We start from the raw sequence: 27480 nt of genomic DNA on the forward strand, positions 1-27480 counted from the left end.
CGTGACCAAACAGCGATCATGGAACCACACATCTTTGTTGTTGTGGATAATCATGTAGAAACCAAAGTCACCTTTGTCTAACTCCTCATTTGTGTATTTAAATTTAAGGAAAAAATATCATCACAGTACTTTCAGTGTCACATTGAGGTTAATAGATGTTCACCAGCAGATCTGAGTGATTCCAACAGTGGGAGTTGAATATAAGGGTTTGTTAAAATATTTAAACTTCTATTTATTCTACTATCTATCTATTCACCAGGATTTAAAGCTGTAGTGCGTAGTTTCCGCCCCCATGTGGAATTCTAAGTAATGGCAACAAATTGTTGGCCTGTTAACATGCTACTAGCCTAATGTGACCATGCACCTTAAAACAGTTTAAGTGTTTGTACATGTGTATGTTTGTGCATGGGCGTCCCTTTGGTCTCCTCCAAGTGTAAATGAAGGGTTAATTTAAAGTATGCTTAAATATCTAAATGTTTGTTGTGGGTTGGGGTTTTTGTTTGGGGGTTATTTTCCCGTTTGGCCTTCCCTGTGTTTTTGTCCCGGTTTTCTCCGTAGTCTGGTGTCATAGATTTTGTCTTACGTTTCCCTGTGTGTGTTTGTTATGCTTCTGCTTTATTTTGGTAGTCAGCTTCCTGTCTTGTCTTGTCTCGTTTAGTCTAGCTTTACTTTGTTTGTCTGATTGTCCTGCCCCGCCCTAATGTGATCCACCTGACGTCTCACCTGTTCCCCATTACCTCGTTACCTCTTGTATTTAACCCCTGTGTTTCCTTTGTCTCTTGTCGGATCATTCTGGTTGTTCCCCTGTCTTTACGTCACCTTGTTGCAGTGTTCCTGATTTCGTTCCTGTTCCCTGATCCTGGTTATTGTTTGTTTTTGGATCTTTTTGGGTATTTTTCCTTTTCCTCCTTGGATTTTGGATGTTCGTTCCATCGAGGTTTACGCTGTGTTTTGGACAATAAAAACTATTTGTGTTCCTACTCCTGCCTGCCTCCTCCTCACTGCATTTGGGTCTGATCCTCATACCCCCGTAACAAATGTTTATTTAAAAGATTTTTCCAACAAAACAATCCTATTCTGTGTTCATATTTACGCTGGTAATAAATATGTGTTAAATCCCTCTGATCTTAGTTTTACTTTTCAGTAAAACCAGAAATGGATTTTACGGTGCTTTTGATTTTCGTCTGCTTTGCTAAGTGTTAGGATATCTTTACATAACTTAATTGTAATGCTTTTTCCAGTTCATATGCACCAAACAACCGTTAATTATTTCCTTTTGAACCATACAGCTGATAAAAGAGAGTAAGAGAGTTGTACCTTTTAGCATTATGAAGACATCGATGCTATAATTTATATAGATAGGTAATACTTTGTCAAGGGTTTATGATTGTTTCGTAAACCATCTAAAAAACAATTGGATGGCTATTGTAAAGTTGCAATTAATGCTAATAATAAGTTAATGATAAATGGTATATAAAGTATCAAGTAACATTAATTTGTCCCCATTCAATTTTTTTTTGTTGTGAAGTATGACCTCTCTGGCTTTGGTGACTTTAAACTCCTCCGTCAGTCCGGTAAAGGGAAGCTGCAGCTTGTTGGTGTGTTCATGTAGAGCTAACCTAGGTAGGTCGATTAATCAAGCAGTGTTGATGTTTTCTGACTCTACTTTAATGTGGAAGCAATAGATAATGGGTGAGGATAGGTGAGTTTGTGAATAACTTACTGAGTTGAAAATCTGCCAATTAATTTAGTTGTTTTAGATGCATCATTATAAAAATGAATAAAGGATTTAACAGTTTGATATTGTATTCACTGGCATGAATGTACAACATCCCATAATCCCCAACAAGTCAGGGTTACAGTTTGGTTTGAGACCAGAGAATATAACTACCATGTTCCAAAACACAACCGTTTATTGATCGGCATGAGTGGCTTTGACTCTTGATTTTCAGTTGTTTAATAGGCCAGACACAATCCTTTAGAAAACTTCAAAGAGGAGCTTGACTTACAGAGAGCCATTTAAAACCTGTTCAGTCCTTGTCTTCCCATTGCTGCATGTGTGACAGTGATAATAAAGAGATATATTGCACTAATAAATAACCACTCAATGGTGCCAGGTTCCAAGGTTTACGACTGCTTGTAAAGAATCAAAAGGAAGGCTGAGGATCTGTTATAGTTGGTCATTCTGCTCCTATTTACCATTTGGTGCAACGCCATATTTGGACAAAATGAGGAGCAGAAAAAAAAGAATTTTTAAGTTTTAACAAACCCAAGACGCAGTCACAACAAATTATTTATTGAGTGTAGTTCTTTGGCACAGAACTTGTACATGGTACATGGTCCTCATTGGTACTCGGATAAATCCTAGAGACTTTGGAGATCCTCTGACTGTTCATCTGGTACTACCAAGAGATCAAAGTTTGCACTTGTCCAACACAACATGATACTCCCATCAATCTTAACTGTACTTCAATGTCAGTACTGTAACATGCTTAATACACACTACCATGCTAAATGTACTCATTTCAACACATAAGATGCTAACATCAGTATGTAGGTAGGCTAACAAGCCAGCATGTACATGTTCCATGCATACTGGAGTTGTGTCATGCCTGCTTATTGTTATGCTAATGTTATTACATGCAAAGCTAAGCCTCATTACAGCTGGATAATAGTTCATTGACTGTACGGGAGAAAATCCCAGATGTTTCCCATGGAAAAGCTTACTAGACAAAAGTTAACCAAAATCAACCAGTAAGTCTTCATCCTTGAAACTTTTTTCTCTTGCAAAACCAACAGATATTAGATATTTTGCATTTCAAGGATCCTATTTTTTTTCTGGTAGATGCCAGAATTTAACCTGAACCCAAACTCTGTTTTGTAACCTTTATTCTTATTTATCACATGCACACAGTACAATGTAGTGGAATTGCAGTTTACGTATATTATGAGCAGTGGACAACATACAGCATTCGAGGAGTAACTTGGGGTTCAGTGTCTAAACTAATCCTAACCTTTACCCTTCGTAGCTAGCTAGCTGCCAACTTAAGTGTTGAGGCTTGCGCATTTGGCCAGTTTCATTCGGTAACCAAGGTCATAGAAATGCAGCTTCCTCTACATTAGGAACATGTGGTGGGTGTGTTCTTCTCTTTGGCCACAGGGGTCAGTAGTAACAGTCGTGTTGCATCAGAATGAGGCAAAGAAGATGTAACATTACTTGGACAAATTCACTTGGACAAAGTTGCACTAAGGTGGGATTTATGTTGCTTTCCAACAATTCGGTTGTACAAGAGCGTGGGCTTCAAGGATGACGATTAACTGGTTTGGCAAATGTATGTCTTTCACTAAAGTTGACATAAATATCTCCAAAGTATTTCCACTGGAACTATTCAGGACATTCAGGGTACAGCCAGACTAAATCAACAATACCTCCATTTCTTTCACTTGAGTTGTCAATCCAAATGGAGTTCATTGGTAATGTTGAGGTACCTTTGGTAAACATTCTGCCTGCTTAACTTCCGAAAGTTGGCACTGTCATTGTAAAGCATGTTAGCATGCTGACATTAGCGTTACTTTAAAGCACAACTGTGTCTCAGTACAGCTTCAGAGACCCGTTGTTCAATCAAAACAAATCAGTGTATCCGAACATCCTGCCCCAGAAAATAATTGATGAATGGCTGAGTAGATGCACTGCCATCGCAGAATGAAAACAAATGACTCAGTGAGCATTGGAAAGAGCGATCAAGACGGAGAGAAAGAAAACGTCAGTGATTCAACATGGGACAGGATGAGGAGGAAGACGAGGAAATGGGGGAGGATAGATGAAGGAGGAGAAAGGAGGACAGGGGAAGACAGCGCTGGGAGGGAGGTCCAGCAGCAGGCTGCAAGAATGTTTCACATGCCTGTCCTCTGGATGACCTGGCCTCCCTGGAGTGTGGGAGATACTGGGAGTAATTAGCCTCCTTTAACATTGGATCTGTGCTGCCTCTACGCCTCAATGGGGTTAGCAGTGGCATTGAAGGAGATCAAGTGTATTTATATATTCAAACAAAATAGCTTCAGCATTCTTCTTTGGCACCACCCGCCTGCAGCACTCTGCCTCTTTTTAAATGATCATTTTGTAGACAATTCATTACAATCATTTGTATTTTTGTTTTGTTTGAGGTTTTTAGGGCAGGGAAGTTGTATTCAGTCATTTTCAGTTGATGAATGCTGTAAATTAGGTCCATTATTTTGAAGTGGAAAAGATTTCCTTCCCCCCACCCAGCAAACCATCTTGCAGCTGACCTACTTTATCTCTGTGTAGATTTAATTATGGATCCTCCTAGCTGCAAATATTTCTCACTTAAAGTCAAGGATCCAGAATTGAAGTGGACAGGAATGAAGAGAAACAGAGCCTAAAAAGTATTGATTTTGCAAAAGGCCACATGGTTTCAATCATGAAATGCCAATATGGGATCGTCCGTGTTAATCTGCTTAGCTTTGATGCCCTTTATTTAAAACAGGCAAGTGTCCCTTTATAGAAAAACATGAATTCTGGGCTAAAATCCTGAATTCCACAATTCTTCTTCTTACACTTATGAAATAGTTTTTAAAAGTCCTTGTAATATTCAAAAACTGTAAATCCAAGATCAACAAGACAAACAGTTTTCTTTAGTTCCAAAAATATATATATTTTTGGGCTGCCATGTTCTTAGTGAGCAAGTGACAATATGTAACAGATAAGGATACCACTCTAATGTGCACTACATAGGTAGCTAGAGCCACAAGGCTATTAGCTTAGATTGAGTGTTGTGAAAGGTGCCTATGAATAAAATGTATTATTATTTTTATCAAAAGCAGGGGGAGCCGCTAACCTAATTCTGTCTTACCAAACAACTCAAAAGATCATTAATTAAAACCACAACTTCGTTTTTACATTTCAGTTTTTGTAAACATTTTTTTAATTATTAAAAAAAGACACAATGTGTAAGGCTAACTAGTAAGGCATCCTTGACTTTCAAAATTACCTTTTAAATTGAAGAACATAATTTGTGCAATGCACGGCTTAATTCACTAAAAATGTAATCCACACGTTTCTTTCCTAAATAAGATCTCATATATTTTGCAGTAGTAATCTGAGTCTGTAAAGTAAGTAACTAATGTCGTTAGCTAATGTTGTCAAATAAATGCGATGGAGTAAAAAGTATTGTAGCTTCAAATTGTAAGTAGCCTACCACACCGCTAGCTACTAGTAACTAGCATAACACCCACATCTCCTTTTCCACCTTTTTTTTTCCCACTGTGGACAGTTGCATTGTGGTAGTGTAGGCGCCATGTTTAAAAAAAGAACTCTGGTTCTGCAGCACATATCTTAAATTTTTTTTAAGTTAAACTTTGATTGAGGTGGGCCGCTTTAACTTGAGTCCACCGCGGTGCAGTAAAGGACTTCAGGAATCAGGACTTGTTTCCAACCGCTGCTGGTGATGTCAGACAGCGGCTGGGTCACGCGGAGGTCAGCGGCGGAGGAGGTTCACGAGGAGTTCACGCGCATACATTAGGTAACACCATCGCTCGCTCTGGCATAACTAGTATGAAGCAGGTTGAGTTGAGACATACGTCAATAAAGAAGAGATAAGATGAAGAAGTCCTGGGACTAACTCTGTTATGCAAAACAGCCTTCAAATCTGGACGTGTTCGGCGGTTATCGACTCTCTCCTGCAACATGCACGCAGTCTGTGGGAAACACAGGTCCGTTACTGAGCGCTCACGCCCCTTTGAACGCAGCACAGACATGTTTTACAGTTGAAACACCGTTTGCATTAAACGCAAAACCGAGAGAAAAAAAAAGCCTGCTGGGAAGGATTAACATCGGCACACGGACTGCGCTAAGACTGAAACCAGAAAATGTTTGACTATGTTGAATTTCAAGCTTTCGGACCCGGTGAAATCATGGACTTGTACACTTCTACACCCAGCCCGGCGTGCACGCTGCAGGACCAGGACCAGGACCTGGCAGCCTTCTTCCCCGAGCTGATCGAGGCGGACTGGCAGCAGCACCGGTGCTCGCAATGTAGGTGGAAAATATGTTTTGGTTCAAATTTGAAGCAGTGATGTTTTTGGTGAACCGTGGTTTTTATAAGGAAAATATCATTTCAATCACGTTATGTCATGTTATTTTATTGATGCGGCCCAAAATCAGATGTGGCTCATTTTCAAATGTGTTGTTTACCACAAATTTGCCGCGAAGGGCTTTTACAATCTGTGCTTAACACCCTCCATCCTTAGACTCTAAACATATTTTTAATAAATTGGCTAAGCAAACATTATATCAGGTGAGTTTAGTCACCAAGAGGTCAACCATTTTTAGCCATGCATATAATAATACAATTTCAAGTGAAACGAAAGCCCATATATGACTGTATTTTGGTTTTTACCTGGTCAAGTGTGCTAAAACGAGACAACACTTTTATCCAGGGGTCCCCCCCTTTTTTGTGCAGCAGTTGCACTACAAAGTAGTAAGACAGTACATGTATAGGGTGACAATATAAAATAATGAGGTGCAAATACTAAATATACACAGTTACAAAAAAAAAATGTATGGATCATAAAATATAAACAGGTTAACATTATGGATTATGAAATATGAGCAGGTTCATTTTAGGCTTGTTGGTATGGCATAGAAATGCATGCATAAGAACAACTGTCCCATTGGAATGACATTGCAAGACATTATGGTGCACAGAGAGGTAGATGGATAATGAAGACATGTGGCCCATCCCATTAAAATGCTCGATGCTATCAGGTAATGTGGGATGTTGGCCAAGTGCTTTTACAGTAGATCGCCATTGTCAGGTGTGTACAGTATGTGCACAGAAGTGTGTGTTGTGTTGTTGAACTTCATGCAGAAGTTGACATGAACTGTACATTAATAAACACTTAAAATGTCCTTATAGCTGTGCACATTATAGTGTTGTAATAACCCCTCATTTAATAATTTCTTATACATTGACAACAGGAAAAGACTCTTAAAGTTTTTACTGTAATACTTTTCATGATGCAGGAGTTTTCTTTTAAGCCGAAAAGGGGGGCATGGAGAGCAGCAGTAAACAGGGTACTGTTTAAAAGCCCAGAGCAGTTCATGGCAGTGTGGTGGTCTGTGTTTGGGACGGCGGGTTCACCGGACGGTCATTGGCTCAGGAGGTCACAGAAAAGTCAGACTGTTGTCAATGGTGGAATAAGTATAAGGATAACAAATGTTAAATAAAAAAGTAGAGGTCCTGAGTTTAAAATTAAATTCAAAAGTGAAAGTACAGAATGTACTTGTTCTGCAGAAAGGTGGCCCCTGTGTCTGATGTATTATATGATATGTGACATTAGCAGAATCCAAAAAGGATTTATTGCCAAGTACAGTAAGTATCACTTAGAAGTAATTTGCCTTGGTTGATGGCTCATCATAAAACATAAATGTATTAAAAGGAAATAAACAATACATGTAAAAGAAACATAAACACAAAGAAACAAATATGTACAATATAATTGTAAAGTAATACCTATGACAGTAAATAAAAATGATGTGGGCTTTGTTGGTTAGACAAAACACGCAATTTAAAGATGTCACGTTGGGCTCTGGGACATTATTATGAGCTACTTTTTGACGTTTTATGGAATAGGATACAAATAATTGAGAAAATAAGTTAATTAGTTACTAGGGCTGCAGGAGGGAATATTCTATTTAATTAGGATTGATGGATGTTTAATTTAGCTTGAAGCAGTTTATGAAAAAAAAAAAAAAAGATTAATATCAGTACAGCCATAATAACATTAAGCAGCATGTAGACTCTACAAATAAACTTATACACAACTTTTTTCCACTGAAGTTGCATTTTAAATTCATCTCCTTATCTTTCAGCCAGCTATTTGACTCACACAATGCATTGTCTCGTACATCACATAACACCACCTAAATTGGGATGGGGGGCAACCTCTTTCTCCCATCCCCCCGACCAAATCCCTTACACTGCCCCACTACACACATTTTCTGTTTCTTCTCCCTCCCTCTCATCAGTCAGCTGGGCTTGTGGCATGCTCCTGCATTGTTTTCCGTTGGGAGGGCGCTCGGGCGTATGGGGGTGTCCTCGATTGACCTGCTGATTCCAGGTTCAATCAGAGGCCACGGGTTCGAGAGGACGTAGATGGGCAATTTTTCTCGTTTTGTCCCCATTTTCAAAAATGTCTTTATTCTGTTTTCGGTGGAGGCGATCAGAGAGCCGGCGGGATGGCTGAGCGAGCCCCACAGAATGAAGCAATTCTCCTCTCAAAGGTGGATTTAAAGTGGAACCGTAGACTAATGTGAAATGATACACTCAACTGGGAAAAATAGAGAAAAGGCTTTGCTACAATGTGTGCAGCTCTGTATATTATGGAGAGGTAAATTCTACATTAAATACAATTCCAAGTAAATAAAATGGCTGATGGTTTAGGACTTTTTTTCTCTGGACAGAGCACCTACTCTCCTTATTCATGAGACAGTTTGGGTTTCACTCTATAGTTTTGGTTTCTTAGTTGCAGATAAACTGTATGCTTTCGGCAAACAGCCTCATTTTCTTTAGTTTGTAATTTCGCAATCTACAGTGTAGAACCGCAAATATTTCCATGCTCTGTGTTGTGATTGTCCGATTAGCTCACTAGTATTTTCCATTTTCATTTATTAGCTTAGTTTACCGATAGGTGTAGAGGCAGTAGGCATTGACCTCGAATGGTTAGGGTCAGGATATCCCATTGGTCAGAGACCAACGTCAGGGACTTGAACAAATCAGCTTTCCGAGACACTTTAGTAGCCAATTCTATAGTGTAGGGTGTACTATAGTAGTATAAACATTATTTCAGACCCAGGGCAATCCACATAACAATAAAACACACAAATACAAAAATACACACGCAAAAAAAAATATACAATAAAATTATATACAATGTTCAGTGACTAATATACAGACATGTTCTTCAATGGTTTCACAGTCTGGAAGAAAATGTGACAGAACTGCGTACAGGGTTAGCCAAAACAGTGATTAAGTCATCAAGTCATTTTTGGACTCAGATACCCTACACATAAATCTATACATCAGGTAAAACAGCAGAGCAGGTAGGTACCCCAACGCTGACTAACAGATGGAGATACTGGAGCTTCTCTGAGCTCTCAGCAGCAGCCTCATGCTGTCATTATACGCCACTAGGAGTTTTCTGATGCTGCCTTGCTTATAACGAGACCACCGGTCAAGAATTTTAAGAGTGCCCTCTTCTGGATCACAAAACCAACTTCTTTAACCCTTGTGTTGTCTTCCCATCAACCATGAAAAAACAACAACGTTTTGGTCACTTTTTCAATGTTGTGGGTGCTTTTTTAATGTTTAAAAAAAAAAAAGGTTTTTGATATTTTTAATGTTGACATTTTCAGAGCTTATTTCGACGGCCCATTTTTTTCTGACAAAAAAAAAAGATTTAACTGAAAATGGGTCAATTTGACCCAAGGACAACATGAGGCTTAAATGATCTGTTGCACATATGGAGGGTACATTTTGCGTTTGAACGGGTCATTACATTTACACCCATGTTCAAACAAAAGTTCAAAAATTTGATCAGAAAGTGACAACCTCATAATAATCGATTTAAGAAACGTCAAAAAGAATTGCGAAAAATGCCTGTTAAAATTTCACACAGCCCCAAAAGACATACAAATAGCTTGTTTAATTTCACAACAGTTCTAAACCCAAAGACTTACTGTCATGCGGCTGTCATGTGCGGAATCAGGTTTCTTTGATAAGCAAAAAGGTCTTGTCCCATGAGTTACAGTACGTTACAGTCTCCCTGTTGTGTGTTTATGAGTGTTGTACCGTGTCATATTGTGTGTTTGCAGCCGTTGGAAGCCAGAGCTCCAGCTCCAGCTCAGACGACCTGTTTGCCAGCCCCGCCTCCCCACCGCCGCCTCCTCGCACTTACAAGCCCTGTTTTGTGTGTCAAGACAAGTCCTCGGGGTACCACTATGGCGTCAGCGCCTGCGAGGGCTGCAAGGTAACATGTCAGCCCTGTCGTCCGCTTCACAACATCTCTCCAAATGCTCTTGAAAAAAGTGCAAAAAAGTGCATTCTCATTTTTATGTGGCATTCTCATTAGAGGAAGATGTTTCATTTTGGGATGACACCAGCTCTAAAGCTCACAAGTCCATTTGTAAATCCCAATAGTCAGTTAATGATTGCTATGTTTGCTCGGAGAAAACGTCACTACAGGGCCTGAACGTTGTCCTGATAAACAAATGGGTTTTAACAACTTGTTGTCCAGTCAATATTACAGTAACTGTGGCTTCCTTCTAGACACACTCTTTGAAATAATCGGATATGTGTAATTCCAGATTTGTGTTGTTTCTATCCTACAGTTTTAAAGCCACACTATGTAACTTTTCCCTCTTTGGCCCCCCCTACAGGTTGTCTCATTGGAACTGTAGTTCCAACGAGACAACCTGTAGGGGGGCCGAAGAGGGAAAAGCTACACAGTATTGCTTCAAGTTTGTGACATTTTTTATAGAATCAAACTAGGTTTTTGCTCAAAATCAAGCAATCAATTTAAAAGCCTGATGTTTAAGTAAAGTGGGCCTACATATAACAGTAGTTTGATTGTGAAAACACATTAATGGTAGGGCTGGACGATTAATAAAAAATTCATCGACATCGAAATTCTGAAGCTTTTATTGACGTATTTTTCCCATGACAATTATTAAGATAATTTTTTTTAACTAAAATGTAACTTTTTTTCACAACACATTTTCAGTTCAAGCAATGCGTGCCTTTATTTCAATTTTATACATTTTTAATAAATAGCCATAATAGTTCCCGCTTTGTGCGTTTCCTTCAATTATTTTAAAATCACAAAAATAAGCACTCGTGAATTAGAAAAAATCTCTCACCTTCAATATTTGAGCCTATTTACAGAACAAGCCTTGCCAAAGAACTTTGAGGACAAAAAAAAAAAAAAAAATCACAAAAAAATGTTTTGTAATCAAGGTAAAATGTGCAATTAATCGTGATTTTGAATTTAGGTCATATTGTGCAGCCCTAATTATTGGACTAAAGGTATGAATCTTCACAGATCTCCCAATTTGATTTGATTACGATTAGCATGTCTTCTATTTGATATCTCAATGCGTCAATTACATTTTCCTATTGAAGCCATAAAGGATTTATGGGGTTAGTCAGTTATTGACTGCTGAATTTGGAGAATCATAACCCCAATATCCCTATAAACACTCCAAGTATAACGGGAAATATACCCGTTCTCATTGTCAAAACGATTCCAGATTGGGTCTTGAAGTTAAGGCAGGACTATTTTCACACTCGAGTCATTTAAATTAGTAATGTCTTCTCTTTACTCCCCTGTTGCCTTCGCAGGGCTTCTTCCGCCGCAGCGTGCAGAAAAACATGGTGTACACCTGCCACCGAGACAGAAACTGCATCATCAACAAGATCACGAGGAACCGCTGTCAGTACTGTCGGCTCCAGCGGTGCTTTGCAGCGGGAATGTCTAAGGAGTGTAAGTGTCTGATCCACTCTGACTCAGCAGGAGGCCTCTTAAGACATCCTCTTCCTGCTGAATGCTGTGAATAAATCTAAAGGACATGATGACACCTTCAAGGACAGGGTAGATAGTAGGTGGTGGACGGTGGATTATAAATGCCATTGATCAGAGAGAGGAAGCTATAAGTGGTAACTGAAAGGACAGTGTCACAAATGTGAATTATCAACTCCATGTTTTTGCATAAGCAGTAACATGTAACATGATTCCTGATCATGATTTAAGTGATTCCTAAAACCACAGGTCAAGAAATGCATTATTAGACTCCAGGAAGCACTGTAGTGATGGGCTGAATACACACAAATGCGTCCTAATAGCAAAGATAATAACAGATGCGCTCTAATTTTAATCAATCCTAACTTCGTAACATCCTTAAACTGTAGGTTCGTTCAACTAAATTTTAAGCTATCCACTTAGGATATCTCAAAATTAACCCCAGTTTGTTTGATTTACCCATTAAACACTCTTTAAACGGTGCCAACTCTGATTGTCCAGCTGCCAAAATCCAGATTACAGAAATTCTGAGTTGATAAAAATGTTGAAATCTTTAATTATTACCATGTGCACTCACAGCAATAAGCATAATGAGCAGCAGTGAGTTGTCCTCGGTTAGAATAATAGCAGTAAATCAAACTTAATAGGATTTTGATGAGTAGGAATGGTGCTTTAATAATTTGGCAATTATCATAGATAATTTCACATTTTTATCACGTTATTTGTGAGTTTGATGTAAATGGAAAATTTGACATTTGGATTAGAAATGCAAAAGATATCGTTAAATATCAAGACCAAAGGAAGGTCTGTGTAGTCTTAAGGTGTGTGTGTGTGTTGTGTGTGTGGTGTGTGTGTGTGTGTGTGTGTGTGTGTGTGTGTGTGTGTGTGTGTGTGTGTTATGCGCATATCTCTCGAACAATTAGTCCAATGGATTTCAAACTTGACAAGCGTCTTGCTATTGAGCAGTATCTCAGCATAATTCCCAGCTCAAAGTAAATTGCAACGAGCTGATTCATTGCGCCGGACATCTGAGTGGAAATAGACACAAGGCTCAAATGGAATGGAAAAAGCTAAGTTTTGCAGGGGAACGCAAGATATGGCATTGGGAACGCAAAACGTATGGCATGGGAATGCAAAACATATTGCGAGGTAACGCAAAAGTAGTCCCCTGAAAAAATCTTGCTGTGACCCTTCCGGGACACCGTACACAAAACAGGGACAGCTAAAAGAAATGAAAAATTCAATCCAGTGGGAATCAGTGCTAACGTTAGCAAACTGGGCTAACTAGCCTTCGCTTTTCACATGAAAAACTAACTTAACAGCACTAATGTATTTTCCAGATTTCTTCATGAAAAGTGTTTTATTCAGTTTGTTTAATTTCAGTTGAGTCATTGAAATGTCATTTTTAAATGCATTGAGCATTTAATAGATAAAATATATAATGCGGGTGGCAGCAGAACTCCCCCCTAGAAAACCAATGTGAAGCTCATTGAGAAATTCTCAGTGAACTTGAGCTCCAGCGGAACACAGTCGTTGACCCAGATAACAAGAGTGTGTGTTATGTGAAAGAGGGCAGCAATTGGGCGGCAGTGAAGGATCCACCCATCCTCATGTTCTCATTGTTGCTTGTTCACACTCAGACACACACCCACACATTACATAAATACATCACATGTAGGGGACAGGTGAATGCTATGTAACTGCTGGCTGGCCGCCTCAGTCACTCAGTGTGTAACATGATCTCACTTGGAGTGTTTACACAATGACGACTGAATGTAGGGCGCCCGGAGATGAGGGGGGGGGGGGGTGGAGTGTGGTTGAGTAGCTCCTCTAACATGTGTGTAGCTGCCTGAGCCGAGTCAGTGGGATGCACTGAAACGTGTTGATGCGGTTACGAAGTGATTATGAAAGACTAACCTGGTTAGGCTGCGCCAGGCAGCTACACATGCTCCCTGGATTAACACTTAATCCACACAGTCCACTGCCTACTGATTTCATTGGAAACTATTTTCCACCAGAGAAAGTTATCCACAAAAAATGGTATTGTTGTTATTGTGTGTTATTGTTAAAAATATATAAAGAGGCTTTAAGAACCACCGTTGAAATTCCATTCACCTCCATTGTATTGGAACGGAGGCGTTCTTCTGAGTGACTGGTCTATAGACCTACTAAATAATAAAACCATAACTTAACTACCTGGTTAAAAATATGTCCACACACCGTACTTGTTTATACTTTTGGTCTGGTCTTACAGGCTTAGTTTGGGGCAACACTTAGCAGCATAAAGCGATTAAATAGAATAGAAGACAAATTATTAAAAAACTCAAAAATGTGAATATTTTCTAGTTTTTTCACTCCTCTATGACACTAAACTGAATATCTTTAAATTGAAAACAATATATATCTTGGGCTTTGGTAAACAATGATTGACCTTTTTCACTATTTTCTGAAGTTTTACAGACCAATTAACTATTTAGTTATTTGACAAAATAATCAAACAATTAAACAACAATAAAAAGAATCGTTAGTTGCCTTAGACATGTAAAATATAACTTATAGAAAAATGTATCACTCTAAAAAAACAAAATGGGGAAGAATATGGATCTAAAAGTTAAACTGGCATTTGAGTTCTTCTCACTTTTAATGTAAGGAAGTACTAACAATACTGGATCTATTGTGACATATTTTTTATTTTTCAGAAGAGGATTGGGGGGGGGGGCATTTGTTTGTGGAAACGGTATCTAAGATTCAACTCACTTTTATCTAAGGTTTAAGCCTCTGGGTGGGTGTTTCACTCGGCAGGGGTTGACTGACATGACTGAGAGCTGCTGTTGCTAAGAGACAGTCGCGTGTTCTACTGGTCTGGAAAAGATATCGTGATATGAGACTAGATATCGTCTTAGATTTTGGATATATTGTAATATGAAAATATGTGACAATAAGTTTATTACTTTCATTGTGATGTCATTTTCTGAACTTACCAGACTGTTCTAGCTGTTCTATTATTTACCTTTACCCACTACGTCATTAAATCATTTCTGGAGAATATTTATCAAAAATCTCATTGTGTAAATAACATTTTGTTAAAGCACCAATAGTCAACCGTACACTATTGTTGCAATATCGACATTGAGGTATTTGGTCAAGAATATCATGATATTTGATTTTTCCCATCTCCCAGCCTATATATATATATATATATATATATATATATATATATATATATATATATATATATAAGCACATGTATTTCTTTGCATTAATGCAACTAAGACCCTGTCACCTGCCAACAATGTCTTTGTCTTTTCTGAATTGTGTGGACAAAAAAATCTGTATCTTGTTTTTTCAACATTCAACAACATTTTATCTTTAACTTTTAAATCAGGTGCCATCGTTTGAACTGTTTGAATCCCTTTTAGTTATTTCCTAAAGATCTTTATAACCTGCGCCATTTTTCTCCTCAGCAGTGAGAAACGACAGAAAGAGGAAGGGGAAGAAGGAGGCGGTGAAGATGACCATCATGGAGACGTACGAGCTGACGGCGGAGCTCGGCCTGATAGTGGAGAAGATCTGCAGGGCTCACAGAGAGACCTTCCCCTCTCTTTGCCAGCTGGGAAAATACACCACGGTGAGTCCCCACGTGAGACCTGACTGTAGAAATAATATTCCTCTACAGAGAGAAAATAATCTGCAAAGAAGAAAAGATCTAAGCCGTCCTCTAAGTCCAGAATGCCATTTGATTTCGTATGTTATGGATGATAGTTGAAGGATAGCATGAAGATAAAATACAACAGGACATATACAGTACATGGAGGTGGATAAATTGTCCCAAAACTTGACACACTTCATTTTCAAGCATTGCTTTGTGAGGCGAGTTATTATTGTACAAAAGAGAAGCAAAACAAGTGTTGAGTTGCTGAGCTTTTCCCCATGAGCTGAAAGCCTAATGGGAAATGTAGGATTATTGAATGTGATTAGCAAAATGGTGAATGAGGTACTTATACATACTCAGTGTATTACTCACAGTAGACAAAGGTCAGTTCAACGCCCCTGACAGGAGTACGGACATTTGTGTTCCGTTTTTAGTGGCATAACGCTCAAATTGCGTTGGTCCCCATTAGGGTTGGGTACCGAGACCCGGTGCTAACACGGCACCGGTGCCTTAACGACCGGTATCTACTAGACCAAATAGCAAGGCGGATTTCGGTTCCTCTTTATGGTGCTGCTGAGATGCCTGCGCTGCTCTGAACAGCAGAAGCATCGCTGTATGTGACACTAGTTAACTCTACACTCGACAGCAGCTAATGTTAGCCTACCGTTAGCAGCTGGAATAAACACAGTTAAAATACTGACCGCTGAATGGTGTAAAGTGTGATATTGTTTCACTGTAGAGGATCCAGCAGCGGGACATTAAGCAGCGCGCAGCTGCTGTTGTCAGAAAAACACAACGGTCTGTTCACTTGAAACAACACCCTTTTCCCATCTGGTGGTTGTTTTTGTCAGCAATTTACTTGTGAAATACGTTATTGTTTTAAGTTATAGTTGTTACTGTATTATTAAATCATTTCATTTTGACCATATGGCCTTAGCAATAAACAAGCCCGTTTTTTAATTTTCCTGATTGTTGTTTAATACCCTTCTTTTTTTTAAACTTTCTTAAAAAGTATTGGTTCAGGTATTGTTTAGGCACCGGCACCGTTTTAAAAGCATCGCTTTAGCACCGGTTTCGGAAAAAACCCAAACGATACCGAACCCTTGTCCCCATTTACTAAAGGAAGTGAAAGCAAACGACATGGCTGTTGTTTTCAAAGTTAGACTATCATTGTGTGGTAATTTAATCAGTGCAGATTGAATTGAAATATCTGTGTACCTTAAACACCCAATGAAAACAGCATGCTTTGGTGGTTAGTTTGGACATTTCTACTCGTGTGTATTTAGTGCCTTTAATGTGGCTTTCTGAATCCTGCATCTTCCCGGGCTCTAGACTGCGACCAATTTCGTCACACGTGCAACCAGAATTTGTAAAGGTGCGACTAAAGTTTTTCCTAGGTCGCACCTAACGTCATCGCATCCGCTGCCTCTCCACGGACAAAGCAATGCCATCTATATCGATATGGTTTAATGTTGCGTTACATGGCCTATTCCTTCTGTAAAGCCGTGTTTGTGTTTGGATCTCTCCTCTTACTCTCCACGCACCCCCGCCCCCATTCACTCACACGGCTCCACTGCAACATGCCGGTCCACACTGCTGACATTTGTCTCCAGTTGTTTTGTTTTTTTGTTTTTGGGGGAGCTTTTCCACCTTTTATTAGACAGGACAGCTAGGTGAGATAGGGGAGAGAGAGGGAAGACATGCAGGAAATCGTCCCAGGTCGGATTTGAACCCTCCTGGATCCTGGATTTTAGTGTCAACTTTAGCATGGGTTCCTAAACTTATGAGCACCACTGTAAATATCATCATTCAGCTGAAAGATGTTTAGTCCTGGACTAGTGGAAGATCAAATAAGAATCAGTTTGGGGGGGTACCAGTTTAGAGGATTTTGATGCTAGGGAGTGTGGCAAGTTGGTTTAGTCAAGGCCAAAGAGGAAGATGGCCAGCTAGCTTGAAATTGTGGCGTTAACGAAAACGTAAATGAAAACGTTAAGCGCACTAGCGCAACCAAGGCAAAAAGTTAGTCTGGAGCCCTGTCTTCCCTGAGACATGAACCTAAACATCTCTTTAACTACAAACATCTTCTTCATTTTTCTCTCCTCCATCCAGAACTCCAGCTCAGACCACAGGATCCAGCTGGACCTCGGGCTGTGGGACAAGTTCAGCGAGCTCGCCACCAAGTGCATCATCAAGGTGGTGGAGTTCGCCAAGCGAGTGCCGGGTTTCACCGGCCTGACCATCGCCGACCAGATCACTCTGCTTAAAACCGCCTGCCTGGACATCCTGGTACCTGTGTTTCCTACAATTAATTTTTGCTTCAAGGCTTCAAGAAATTGTAGTATAAACATTGTGATAATGACTAGTAAATAAGTTAGTAGGCTGTAATAGTGAAATTTTATCTGCAACCACACAAGATTTGGGATGAATTTATAAAATATTTATTTCAAATGATTAATATATAATCAATTATGTATGTATATATAATGAGTAAAAGAAGGAGAAAAATGAAACAAATTTCAACATAACACTATAACAATTCGAAAAGGAATATGAAGAAGGAAGGGCTTTTCAAGTCCTACCCCCAGTCTTTACCATAGACAAGTTCACAATATAATAAGATACACTTACCAGACATCTCAAACTCCAAAAACTCAGTGACCTGAATTACACTTAAACGCACATGTACATAAATACACTCCTACTGCGATTCACACCTTCTGTGGATCGTGACTCACGCCGTCAACTGACACTCATACTAAAGACAAACTGACAGAAAGAGAGCAGCCCTCCTTCATTCACTGCCAAGTCTGTCTGTCATCATCACCCCCAGGGAGTGCCATGTGCGATCACAATCTCTGTTCAGTTTCATTTTTAGACATTTGTCCCTGATCAGGTGTTCTGGGACTTTTGTTTGCCAAGTTGTTTGGTCTTCATATTTGTCACTTCCTGCCTGGGACCATGCTCCACTGCGAACCCAGAACATGTTACACAGGGAAATAAAAGGTCCAGTGGGACACGTGTGCTTCCCTGATTTCATGGTATTCATCAGGGACAGTGCACAGTAATCGTTATTAATTAAAGTGTGAATAACTTAAGTTAAAATAAATGTTTAAAAGGCCCTGAGTGAAATATGAAAAGGCTCAAAAACGATTAAGGATTAGATACTTTACATAACAAAAAGATAGACTCCGTAACTTCATGCTACCTGACACGTCATACTACTTTGTGTTTGTTTTTTACTGAAGGAATGGTACATTTTGCACATTGTATTCATGTTTATAGTGCATATTATCTAAATTATCTAAATTATTATCTATCCTGGGACCAAGCAGGTTCTTGTTTACATTCAACATAGCAGCCACTAAAGCGCAGCAACCCGTTGATGCCGCTGTCGCTTCTACGTCACCCAGACCGTTGGTCTGATTGGTTGAAGGACTATCCAATCGCGTACAGCGTCGTCTGAACTATGCCCGTTGGTCACGCCTCTTGTGCAGAGAAAATACAGAACAGACTCCCCAGACCAATCACTCTCAAATCTATTGAGCTTGGCTTGGTCTGGGTACAAATATGACATGCAGCTTGATTAGAGCCAACACAGGATGTTTTTAAAGAAGTCAGTCTTTCTGCAGCTGCTTCTGTCCCACATTATAACGGCCTGTGCCACAGTTTCATACTACCACTAACTATACTTGTTCCCCCTGTTAAACGCATACACATTCATAAAATCTGTCTTTCTTTTTGACCTCTTCTTCCATCCAGATCCTGAGGATTTGCACTCGCTACACTCCTGACAAAGACACCATGACGTTCTCCGACGGGCTGACCCTGACCCGCACCCAGATCCACAACGCCGGATTCGGACCGCTGACAGATCAGGTCTTCACATTTGCCGGCCAGCTGCTGCCACTGCAGATGGACGACACGGAGAGCGGCCTCCTCAGCGCCATCTGCCTCGTCTCTGGAGGTACTGAATGTCAAAAAGAAAATACAACCTACATTTAGTTTATAGTTTGGTTACAGTTTTGGGGGGGAAAGTGATACATAAAAGCTATCAACTAATCCTTTAACAAGCTAAACATTCACATCAGTCTTTTTTTGTCTATCTGAACAGACCGACAGGACCTGGAAGAGCCGTCTAAGGTGGAGGTGCTGCAGGAGCCGCTGCTGGAGGCGCTGAAGATTTACTCCCGCAAAAGGCGACCCAGCATGCCCCTCATGTTCCCCAAAGCCCTCATGAAGATCACTGACCTGCGCAGCATCAGCGCCAAAGGTCAGGAAGCAATGCCCTGCAAGAACACAATTCTCCATAAAGTCCTTCATTTGTCACAAATAATATCAATGACATAATAACTTCTAACAGTGTGTTCACACCGCCCATAAGACTTAGATCTGCTGTGGGGGGTTGGTAACCCTGCCGCCACACGTTATCTGATAATGAGAAAAACTGGCAGTAATGTGTGCTTTGTGACATGTACACAGGAGCTGAGAGGGTGGTGACTCTGAAGATGGAGATCCCGGGCTCCATGCCGCCTCTGATCGAGGAGATGCTGGAGGATCTGCAGGAGCTGGAGAAACACTCTGAGGAGAGCAGAGCGGAGGCAAACACCAGCCAGCACTCGAACGCACCGTCTCCTCACAGTACATGATCTCTTCTCACTCTGTACTCTGAAGTCGCTCAGAAGAACTTTGGCTCCCGTCTTCCCTCCCAGAGAAAACGCTAACAATATCAACAACAGATGCAGTCCAGAGGACTGCTAGTGTCTTACCTCAGTTTCACAGACGCCGCTGTGTTCAGTCGTTACACTAATGACCACGCTGATGAACGAAGAGCTAACTTCTGCTTCGAGGGGGGAAAAAAAGAGAATGCTGCAGTAATGTTTTAATCTGTCACAAATGCATCACATTTGCATTTTTTAACCCCTCCTAGCAGACACCTCATAACCACTAGGAATCACACAGGTTTCTACTGTATTTATATTTCCATGAGATATCACATTAATTCATTTTTACCTCATTAAATAACAATGCCTTTAGCATTAGTCTAGGAAAATTTGTAAACATATGGACTCAAAACGTTTTTTACACTCAATTTATTGATTTTCATAGGGTCAAAAGAGAGTTCTGGAGTAACTGTTGGAACATAGAAAAATAGATTAGAAAAAGAATTTCTGCACAAAAGGGAAATGTAAAAGCAAAAACATGATGGCGATCCATAAAAGTGAATGTTCATAACTGGCATTAAGTTCACAAATGTACATAAAGGATTTTAAACAGGAAATTAGGAACATAAGTAGAACTGAATGAATCAATTCAGATCAGCAAAGCGATTCGTGATATCCACCTTCAGCATAGTCCCTCAGCGGTGACTTTCTGTGACATGCGATACATTTCATTGTGGAATTGTTTGCAGAAATGAATGTACTTGCCATGGACACTACCTTTTTTTTTTCATGTGCCATGTTTTTTCAAAGCACTACATAATGCACTCAAATCACACTTAAGAGTTTGGACACTCAAAAAAAAAGGCATTGGGTAAAGGTAGAGCTTTGTATATCAAATTGGGAGTCATTTCGGACACCTAAGAACGCTGGTTGCTTAAAATAATTTCACAAAGACTCCAGGAAGTCCCTGTGTCCATTCAAGAAATAGTCCCGCACATAAGCCCCCGAAAAAAACCAGAAATAGTTTTTACACTTTGTTTTGTACAAATCAAAAAAAGAACAAATTAAACATGACATGCTAGTTAGTGAGATTTAGATGTACTTATATGTTTGTTAATTTTGGGCAGAACCAGGCTAACTGTTTCCCCCTGTTTCTAGTCTTTATGCTAAGCTAAGCTAAGCTAACAGCTGCTATCTCCAGTATATTAACAACATGCAGACATGAGAGTGGTATCGATCCACTCAGCCAAGTGTCAGCAATAATACAAATTAACTACTCCTTTTAAGAGCTTGTCGCTCAATGGACGCCAGTGTTTTTCTGGAGATCTGCTTGATTGTTTTGCAGAATCATATATATAAGTACACTGTAAGTAAGCTTAAAACACAACTTTATTCTTTTATGCATATTCTTAATGCAAAGTTTTAATCGCAGATGATATATTTGCAGTTACTGGTAGGCCTGGATGTTGATCGAAATGTTCAAATTTCAGTATTAATAATGAAAAGTTTGTTATACCTTGTTTCGATGAGTTCTGTTCATGCATATTTTCTACAAATTTTAGTTTTTTCCTTTAACAAAATAAGGCGTTTGTTATAATGCATCTGTGTTTGATATGGTCTTCTCACAGATAGCCGTACATTAATTTTTTCCCTAAATGAAATACCGTGTACAAGTTGTACCGTAGAAAGAATACGGATAAAAAAGAAAGAAATCTACAAAAAGGATTATGGGAAATGTGGTCTAATGTTTAAGAAAACGAAAAGCTACACATCCAGCAGCATCGTCTAATTGTTGGCAAAGCAAATCGGGATTATATATAACATCAAAAACTTACATTTGTGCCTAAATAAATGTACATTTCATGAAACAGAAGGATGTTTTTAAATGTATAAGTATAAAATATCTACTGTGAGTAACAATACAAGCAGCCTGTATACTGTAAGAACCCATGTGCCTACTCTAAATGTGCCAACATCTTCCATATTTTGTGAATTTTACATATTTTGCCAATTTAACCTGGAACATATCACATTTCATATGTTTCTGTTGGTCTATTAAAGTCTTGTGTACTGGATTTTATTTTGCGGTTTCATGTTTCCACTGAAGCTACTGGGTTGGTGTTGTTTTTTGTCATGGTATGTTTTATGTAGTGGAGATGTGAGGTTGTTTGAGGTCAGCTCATCTTCTCTCAAAGGCCCGGTTCATACTGCCCCCTGTGGTTCATGTAAGGAAACTGCACTGCAGTACAGTACATTTTCAAAATTGCATCAAGTGTATCTGTTCAGTGGTAAATAAAATTCAGATTATTGATGTAGAATAAAAAAAGGCCATTACATGACTTGGTATTGGATTAATTTTCATATAACTTGTAATACATTTAAGATGTAAAAAGTCCCCAGTATGGACAGCTAGTTTCATTGTCTGCTCCCAAGCAGTGATGGAAGAAGTACTCAGTACTACCTCAACCTACCTAGTACTGGTAATACCTCAATGTAGGGATACTCTTTTGCAAGTAAAAGTCCTGCATAGAATTTTTTTTTAAGCATTTCCGAATGTTATATTATTGTATTAGGATTATTGATGCATCAATGTCATTAGTCTAAATCTTCAAAAGAACTAACGTTATCCAACAAATCTAGAGGAGTAAATTGCACAGTGTTTCTCCGTTGAATTGAAGAGAAGTAGAAGTATAACGTTGCATAAAATGGAAAAAGTACAAGTATCCTATCTTAAAATTGTAACTTTCCATCACTGCTCCAAAATGAGAAAAAATAACAGCTCACAAGTTAACATACTCGTTGTTTTATGTGCACAAAAATGAAATAATACAACAGCGTCCTCTTTTTTTTTTATGTTTGCACATTCTGCTTCTCTGTCCATTCTTGGAGCCCCTTTCCTCCATCCCCAAGCCTTCCCCTCTATTAAGCTTTATTGCCAAATTCCACCTGTCCACTAGATGCCCTCGGACTTTCCTCATCCTGGTCACCTGACGCACACATCCTCCTGCACACCTGTGTCCCATTTCCCAATCACCCTGTCAGTACTTGTCCCAGAGCCTCTTTTTTTCCCTAGTCAATTTTCAGATTGTCATGTTGCTTCATACCAGCGGATTGCAGCAACTTGAACCAGTAAATCTGAACCTTGAACAGTGAACCCTAACCCCTAATCTGTTTCCGCCTGCTGTGGATTCTCTGTTACTGTTGTTTGGACTTGCTACCCATGCCAGTGAGCGTTTGTATTTTTCAATAAATCACTGAACAGGAACTGGATTTTCTGCATGTGGGTCTTTTCCCTTGTTGTTGAACTCACCTCACTACCAGTGGTGGAAAGTAAGTAAGAACATTTTGAAGCTGAGTATTTCCATGTTGTGTATACTTTCTACTTCTACTCCATCACACTTCAGATGGGAATATTGTAGTTTTTACTCTCCTACATTTATCAGATAGATGTAGTTACTTTTCAGATTAAGATATTACATAATCAACCTATGATATGATTATAAAATAAAATGAGAGTTGTGTGGAGCTGATAGTCTTTATTAGCTTTGTAGCAACTCATTTGGCAATGGCTTGACTGTAACGGGCGTTCATTAATATCAAAACGTTACACACTGAAGCTTTAAAGATTGAGTCTGTGGTTCATAACCCTTTTGGGCTTGTGGTCCCTTACAAAAGCAAAAAAACAAGAGTCTAGTTTGGGAGTAGTTGACAATCCAACCAAAGAAATGTTCCGAGCAGTGATGGAAAGTTACAATTTCAAGGTAGGCTACTTGTACTTTTACTATTGACGTTTTCTGCAACTTCAAACAGAAAACACTGTGCTTTTTACTCTACTTTCCATTTTTGTGATAACATTAGTTACTTTGCAGATTTGGAATAATGTAACCTAATGATACAAATATAATAAACTGCCTCATATGTTGTCATCTTGTGATCCTTTGTTGGGGCCTGACCCCCCCCCCCCGTTGAAACCATTAACTCTATTATACAGTTGAAACTAGCTCCATCTTAAGCAGCTACAACTGAAAAATGTTGCTTAGGCATCAGTGTATCTGAACTATCTAATATATAATAAATCTGTCACAGAACATTTTCTGCAGGATGAGTACTTTTAAATGTGAGTTTATTTTGCTAATACTGCAGAACTCATGTTCAGTGATTTACTTGTAAAGGAGTAATTCACATTCTTATTACTTTTAAGTCATTCATTTACAGCAAATGAGGACAAAATGCTTGAACTTTATATTGACATGATAAATGATCACAGTTGGACATTGTCTGCATTAGTTTATTTCATATAATTTTACTATATACAGATTATACTGACAGATCCCTTTTTTTCAAAGTGCATAAAGTGTTCCTTCAGCTGCCCTCCACTCTTCAAAATGAGTGAATTACATACAAAAAGTATATTTTAGATGTTACTCACATTGGAAATAACAGTACTTCAGAGAGCGTGTTAATATCCAAATCAAAACATTTAACCTGTTTTTTTTTTTTTACTGTCTGCCAAAGCTGCAGTCAGGCCTTGTGATATGATTAGACATGAATGCTGAGTTAAGGTGGAGGTTCGGTTTCTTATCGGCTCCTTGACGAACTGTAGCTTTGCAGCTTTGGCTCGCGGCCATTTGAAACCCGTTCTGTGATATGCAGTCCTGTTAAAACAGGCCAAACCTCAAACCGCTGAGTCTGGTCCTGAGAATTTAACATGCTAGAGACAGATAAACCTGAAAAAACAAACGGCGCCTGAGCTCCACAGATAATTCTATTTTTTTTTTTATAAGATCTCTGGATAGTGTTGGAGTTGTTCTGTGTGTATTTGCAAGTCACGGGCCAGTTTTCTTTAATTTAGAGAAGGATTTCATAGGCTGAACTGACAGAAATAACATTTAATTAGGTTTACCCTTCGTTACATACTGTAGTTACCCAACATTCATTATTGTAGGGCTTTAGGAGACTGTGACAGACATCTTTCACTATTTATAGACCAAATAATTGGTTTCCTGAGGAAATGATCAGCACAATCAATGCTTGTGAATGAAGTTCTCAATAAAAGGTATCCTCCCTCCTTCACGTCTTTCTTGTTTGGTTTTTTTCTTTGGTCCCGGGACACGTTCTCATTTCTCAGTGTATTGTTTGTAATTTTTAAATGAAAACAATTGATCGCAAAAAATAGTTTTAAGTGCCCATAAGTTTTGTTCAATTTGAATTTTTAAAGTTTTATGTAAAAATAATTATACATTGGGTATTAAGAAGATTCAGTTTCAAGAGTACGTACAGTATTGTGAACTCTGCAAATGGTATGAAATGAGTTTTCCAGCTGTTTCTGACACCTGATGATGAACGTGGATCATAGTCACTTGTTTTCTTGCTCATTTCTTTTCTCTGCTGTCCTGTAATTAACACAACACGTTAAAGATTAAAGATAATGATCTAAACCACAGGAGGTCATTTTAAATTTCATAAAATGAGGAAAGTATTTGTTTTAACTGTGAAAAATAAATGTATATATTTTAAGACAATCAATTAGAATCTTAAGTTTAACCATACGGTAATCCAACTTTCACTCACAGCAGTCAGTCCAATTATTCTCTAATTCTTTAACGGCTCATACCACATTTCAAAAAAGCAATAATACACAACGAAGAAAAATTTAATCTTAAAATTATTTCAGTTGCATTGTGGGATCTTAAAACTGATCACAACTGTTTTCACAGCTTTTACTCAAGAGTAAAGACTAAAGTTCAGGTGTTTGTCAGAATGGTAAAATGTCACCTGCTGTGGTGCTTTATAGTAGCTGTTCTCCTCCAGCAGCTCCTCTATGATCCCCTATAAAAACAAGGAACATTTGTACAGGAAATGCCTTTCAGGCAGACTGCCGTGAAGTGGAAATGACAGAATTTTGTTCCAAAATTAGATACTAGCTTCAGCAGGAGAAACCAAAGTTGACGCCTGCTCTTACATATTATTATAAATAGCCATTGTATTGAAACAGTATTTTATATTAAAAAACTTAATTCCTGACTTTAAATGGAAGGAATAGTTCATTTTACAGTAGTTGGGCGTCTTCCCTTTTCGCTGAGATGAGAAGATTAATACCCCTTTCATTGGAAGTTAAAGTCGAATTCTGGCCATTTTTTTTACGTTAATCTTGATTGCTATAAATATGCGTGTACTTTCAATGGGGGGGGGGGGGGGGGGGGGGGGACTGAATCGGTGCAGGCAGTAGAGTCTCTGCAACTACGCGTATAAGCTTCCACTGAGCTAAAAAGGCAATTGTCCTATTCACCAACACTAGATTGATCACACAAAATGGATGAGCTACATATTCACACGGAATTGCTGCAGTATAATTATCACAGAAGACTGGCTAAATGACATGGACGGCAGCTAGCAGAGCGAGCTAGCTACTGGCAGGATAAGAAAAAGGGTAGGTGAATTTAACAATGTCTGAGTTAAAAACACATTATGTTCATGTTGCACAGAGATTTTAACTGCATGGTGTCTGTTAAGAGGCACAAAGGAACTCTAAAACTTGCCCTGATAACTGCCGTTTTAACTCAATGGCAGCTCATGCATGTAGCTGCAGATTCTCCATTTTGCATGCAACAATTTGGGTCCCTTTTTTTTTTTTTTTCAATCAAATGTGCACGCATATTTGCAGAGATCAAGATTATTGTAAAAATTGGCTGGAATACTCCTTTAAATATGAAGCTGCAGACAGAAGGCTTAGCATAAAGACTGAAAGCAGAGGAAAATAGTTAGCCTCTTGTTTTCCCAAAGGTAACAATCCAAATCTAAAGCTCACTTTAGCTTGTTTAAGTGTGAGTTGTGGTTTTACAGCGGTTATGTGCTGGGACTATTTATTAGCAGTGGCTTGCTGTTTTCAACCGCTTCCAGTCTTTGTGCTAAGCTAAAGTCTCCTGGATGTTAATATTAATGGATGATAGTGGTGTTGATCTTCTATTAACTCTCAGCTAGAAAGTGAATACGCGTATTTCCCATGACAGCTTCACTGACTATATATTAAATCATCAATCAGGTTAAATCATGAACATCTGCTAATGGCTTGATTTTCCAAAACCATAAAAATCCAGATCGACTTTTCAAAGAACTGACCTGCATTTGCTGATATGTGACTCCATCTTTGAGATTGCCATCACCTGTCAGAAGCAGGGGAAAAATTGAAAAGGTCAGAAGGCACCAAAATGCATTTTTGAGTTTGTGCAGGAGGAGATCTGCCAAAGCGCCTGCAGTGTTCAGTGTTTGAAGCTGTGACATAAGTCTTACCCGTGCTGTCAGCGGTGTCTGCTGTAAAGTGGTGGGCCAGAGGCCACCAGTCTGAACTGGTTGAGCCTAACTCCATCAGCTCTGGAGAGGAGTGGAGGAGCTACAGGGAAACGGAAAGGAGATCCTCAACAATCTTCCTCAATATCTCAAACTAGCCTAATGTAACAGCACTGGGATGATAGTTTGTTTCATCATTAGTAACTATTAATACCCTTTTTTTTCTAATATTCAACATGGCACTTACATGCTAAGTCGCAATAAAAAAAAAAAAAAAAAAACATC

At 39.0% G+C, this 27480-nt stretch overlaps 2 protein-coding genes across 6 annotated transcripts in view; one reads left to right on the forward strand and one right to left on the reverse strand.

Annotated features, from left to right (window-relative positions):
- The first annotated feature begins 5385 nt into the window (after window positions 1–5385).
- Window positions 5386–21983, forward strand: LOC116690770 (retinoic acid receptor beta). 3 transcript variants are annotated; one of them, XM_032517934.1, is made up of 9 exons: window positions 5386–5540; window positions 5958–6052; window positions 9893–10047; window positions 11418–11559; window positions 15060–15223; window positions 17357–17533; window positions 19007–19211; window positions 19359–19517; window positions 19727–21983. In XM_032517934.1, the coding sequence occupies exons 4-9, from the start codon at window positions 11448–11450 to the stop codon at window positions 19891–19893; spliced, it is 984 nt and encodes a 327-aa protein (XP_032373825.1). In that variant the 5' UTR covers window positions 5386–5540; window positions 5958–6052; window positions 9893–10047; window positions 11418–11447; the 3' UTR covers window positions 19894–21983. The 3 variants fall into 3 exon arrangements, with proteins under 3 accessions (XP_032373825.1, XP_032373823.1, XP_032373822.1); XM_032517932.1 differs by having other exon boundaries at window positions 5435–6052; window positions 15063–15223; XM_032517931.1 differs by having other exon boundaries at window positions 5436–6052.
- A 3064-nt stretch (window positions 21984–25047) lies between these two features.
- nek10 (NIMA-related kinase 10) overlaps window positions 25048–27480 on the reverse strand; it is a 15602-nt gene continuing 13169 nt past the window's right edge. For 2 of the 3 annotated variants that reach the window (XM_032517928.1, XM_032517929.1), the window contains 3 exons: window positions 27199–27298; window positions 27028–27071; window positions 25616–25737 (listed from right to left, as the gene is read on the reverse strand). In XM_032517928.1, coding sequence (XP_032373819.1) covers window positions 25633–25737; window positions 27028–27071; window positions 27199–27298 — 249 coding nt within the window. In that variant the 3' untranslated portion in view covers window positions 25616–25632. Of the gene's footprint in view, window positions 25302–25615; window positions 25738–27027; window positions 27072–27198; window positions 27299–27480 lie in introns of those variants that run through there. The other variant, XM_032517930.1, reaches the window with a different exon arrangement.

This window comes from Etheostoma spectabile, chromosome 6 (genome assembly GCF_008692095.1).
Source record: "Etheostoma spectabile isolate EspeVRDwgs_2016 chromosome 6, UIUC_Espe_1.0, whole genome shotgun sequence".
Taxonomy (NCBI): Eukaryota; Metazoa; Chordata; class Actinopteri; order Perciformes; family Percidae; genus Etheostoma; species Etheostoma spectabile.

Coding starts and splice junctions, on each gene's coding strand:
- LOC116690770 (XM_032517931.1), top strand. CDS start 5,887: ATGTTTGACTATGTTGAATTTCAAGCTTTCGGACCCGGTGAAATCATG. Junction 11,560..15,059: donor AGCGGGAATGTCTAAGGAGT/GTAAGTGTCTGA, acceptor TTTTCTCCTCAG/CAGTGAGAAACGACAGAAAG. Junction 17,534..19,006: donor CCGCCTGCCTGGACATCCTG/GTACCTGTGTTT, acceptor TCTTCCATCCAG/ATCCTGAGGATTTGCACTCG.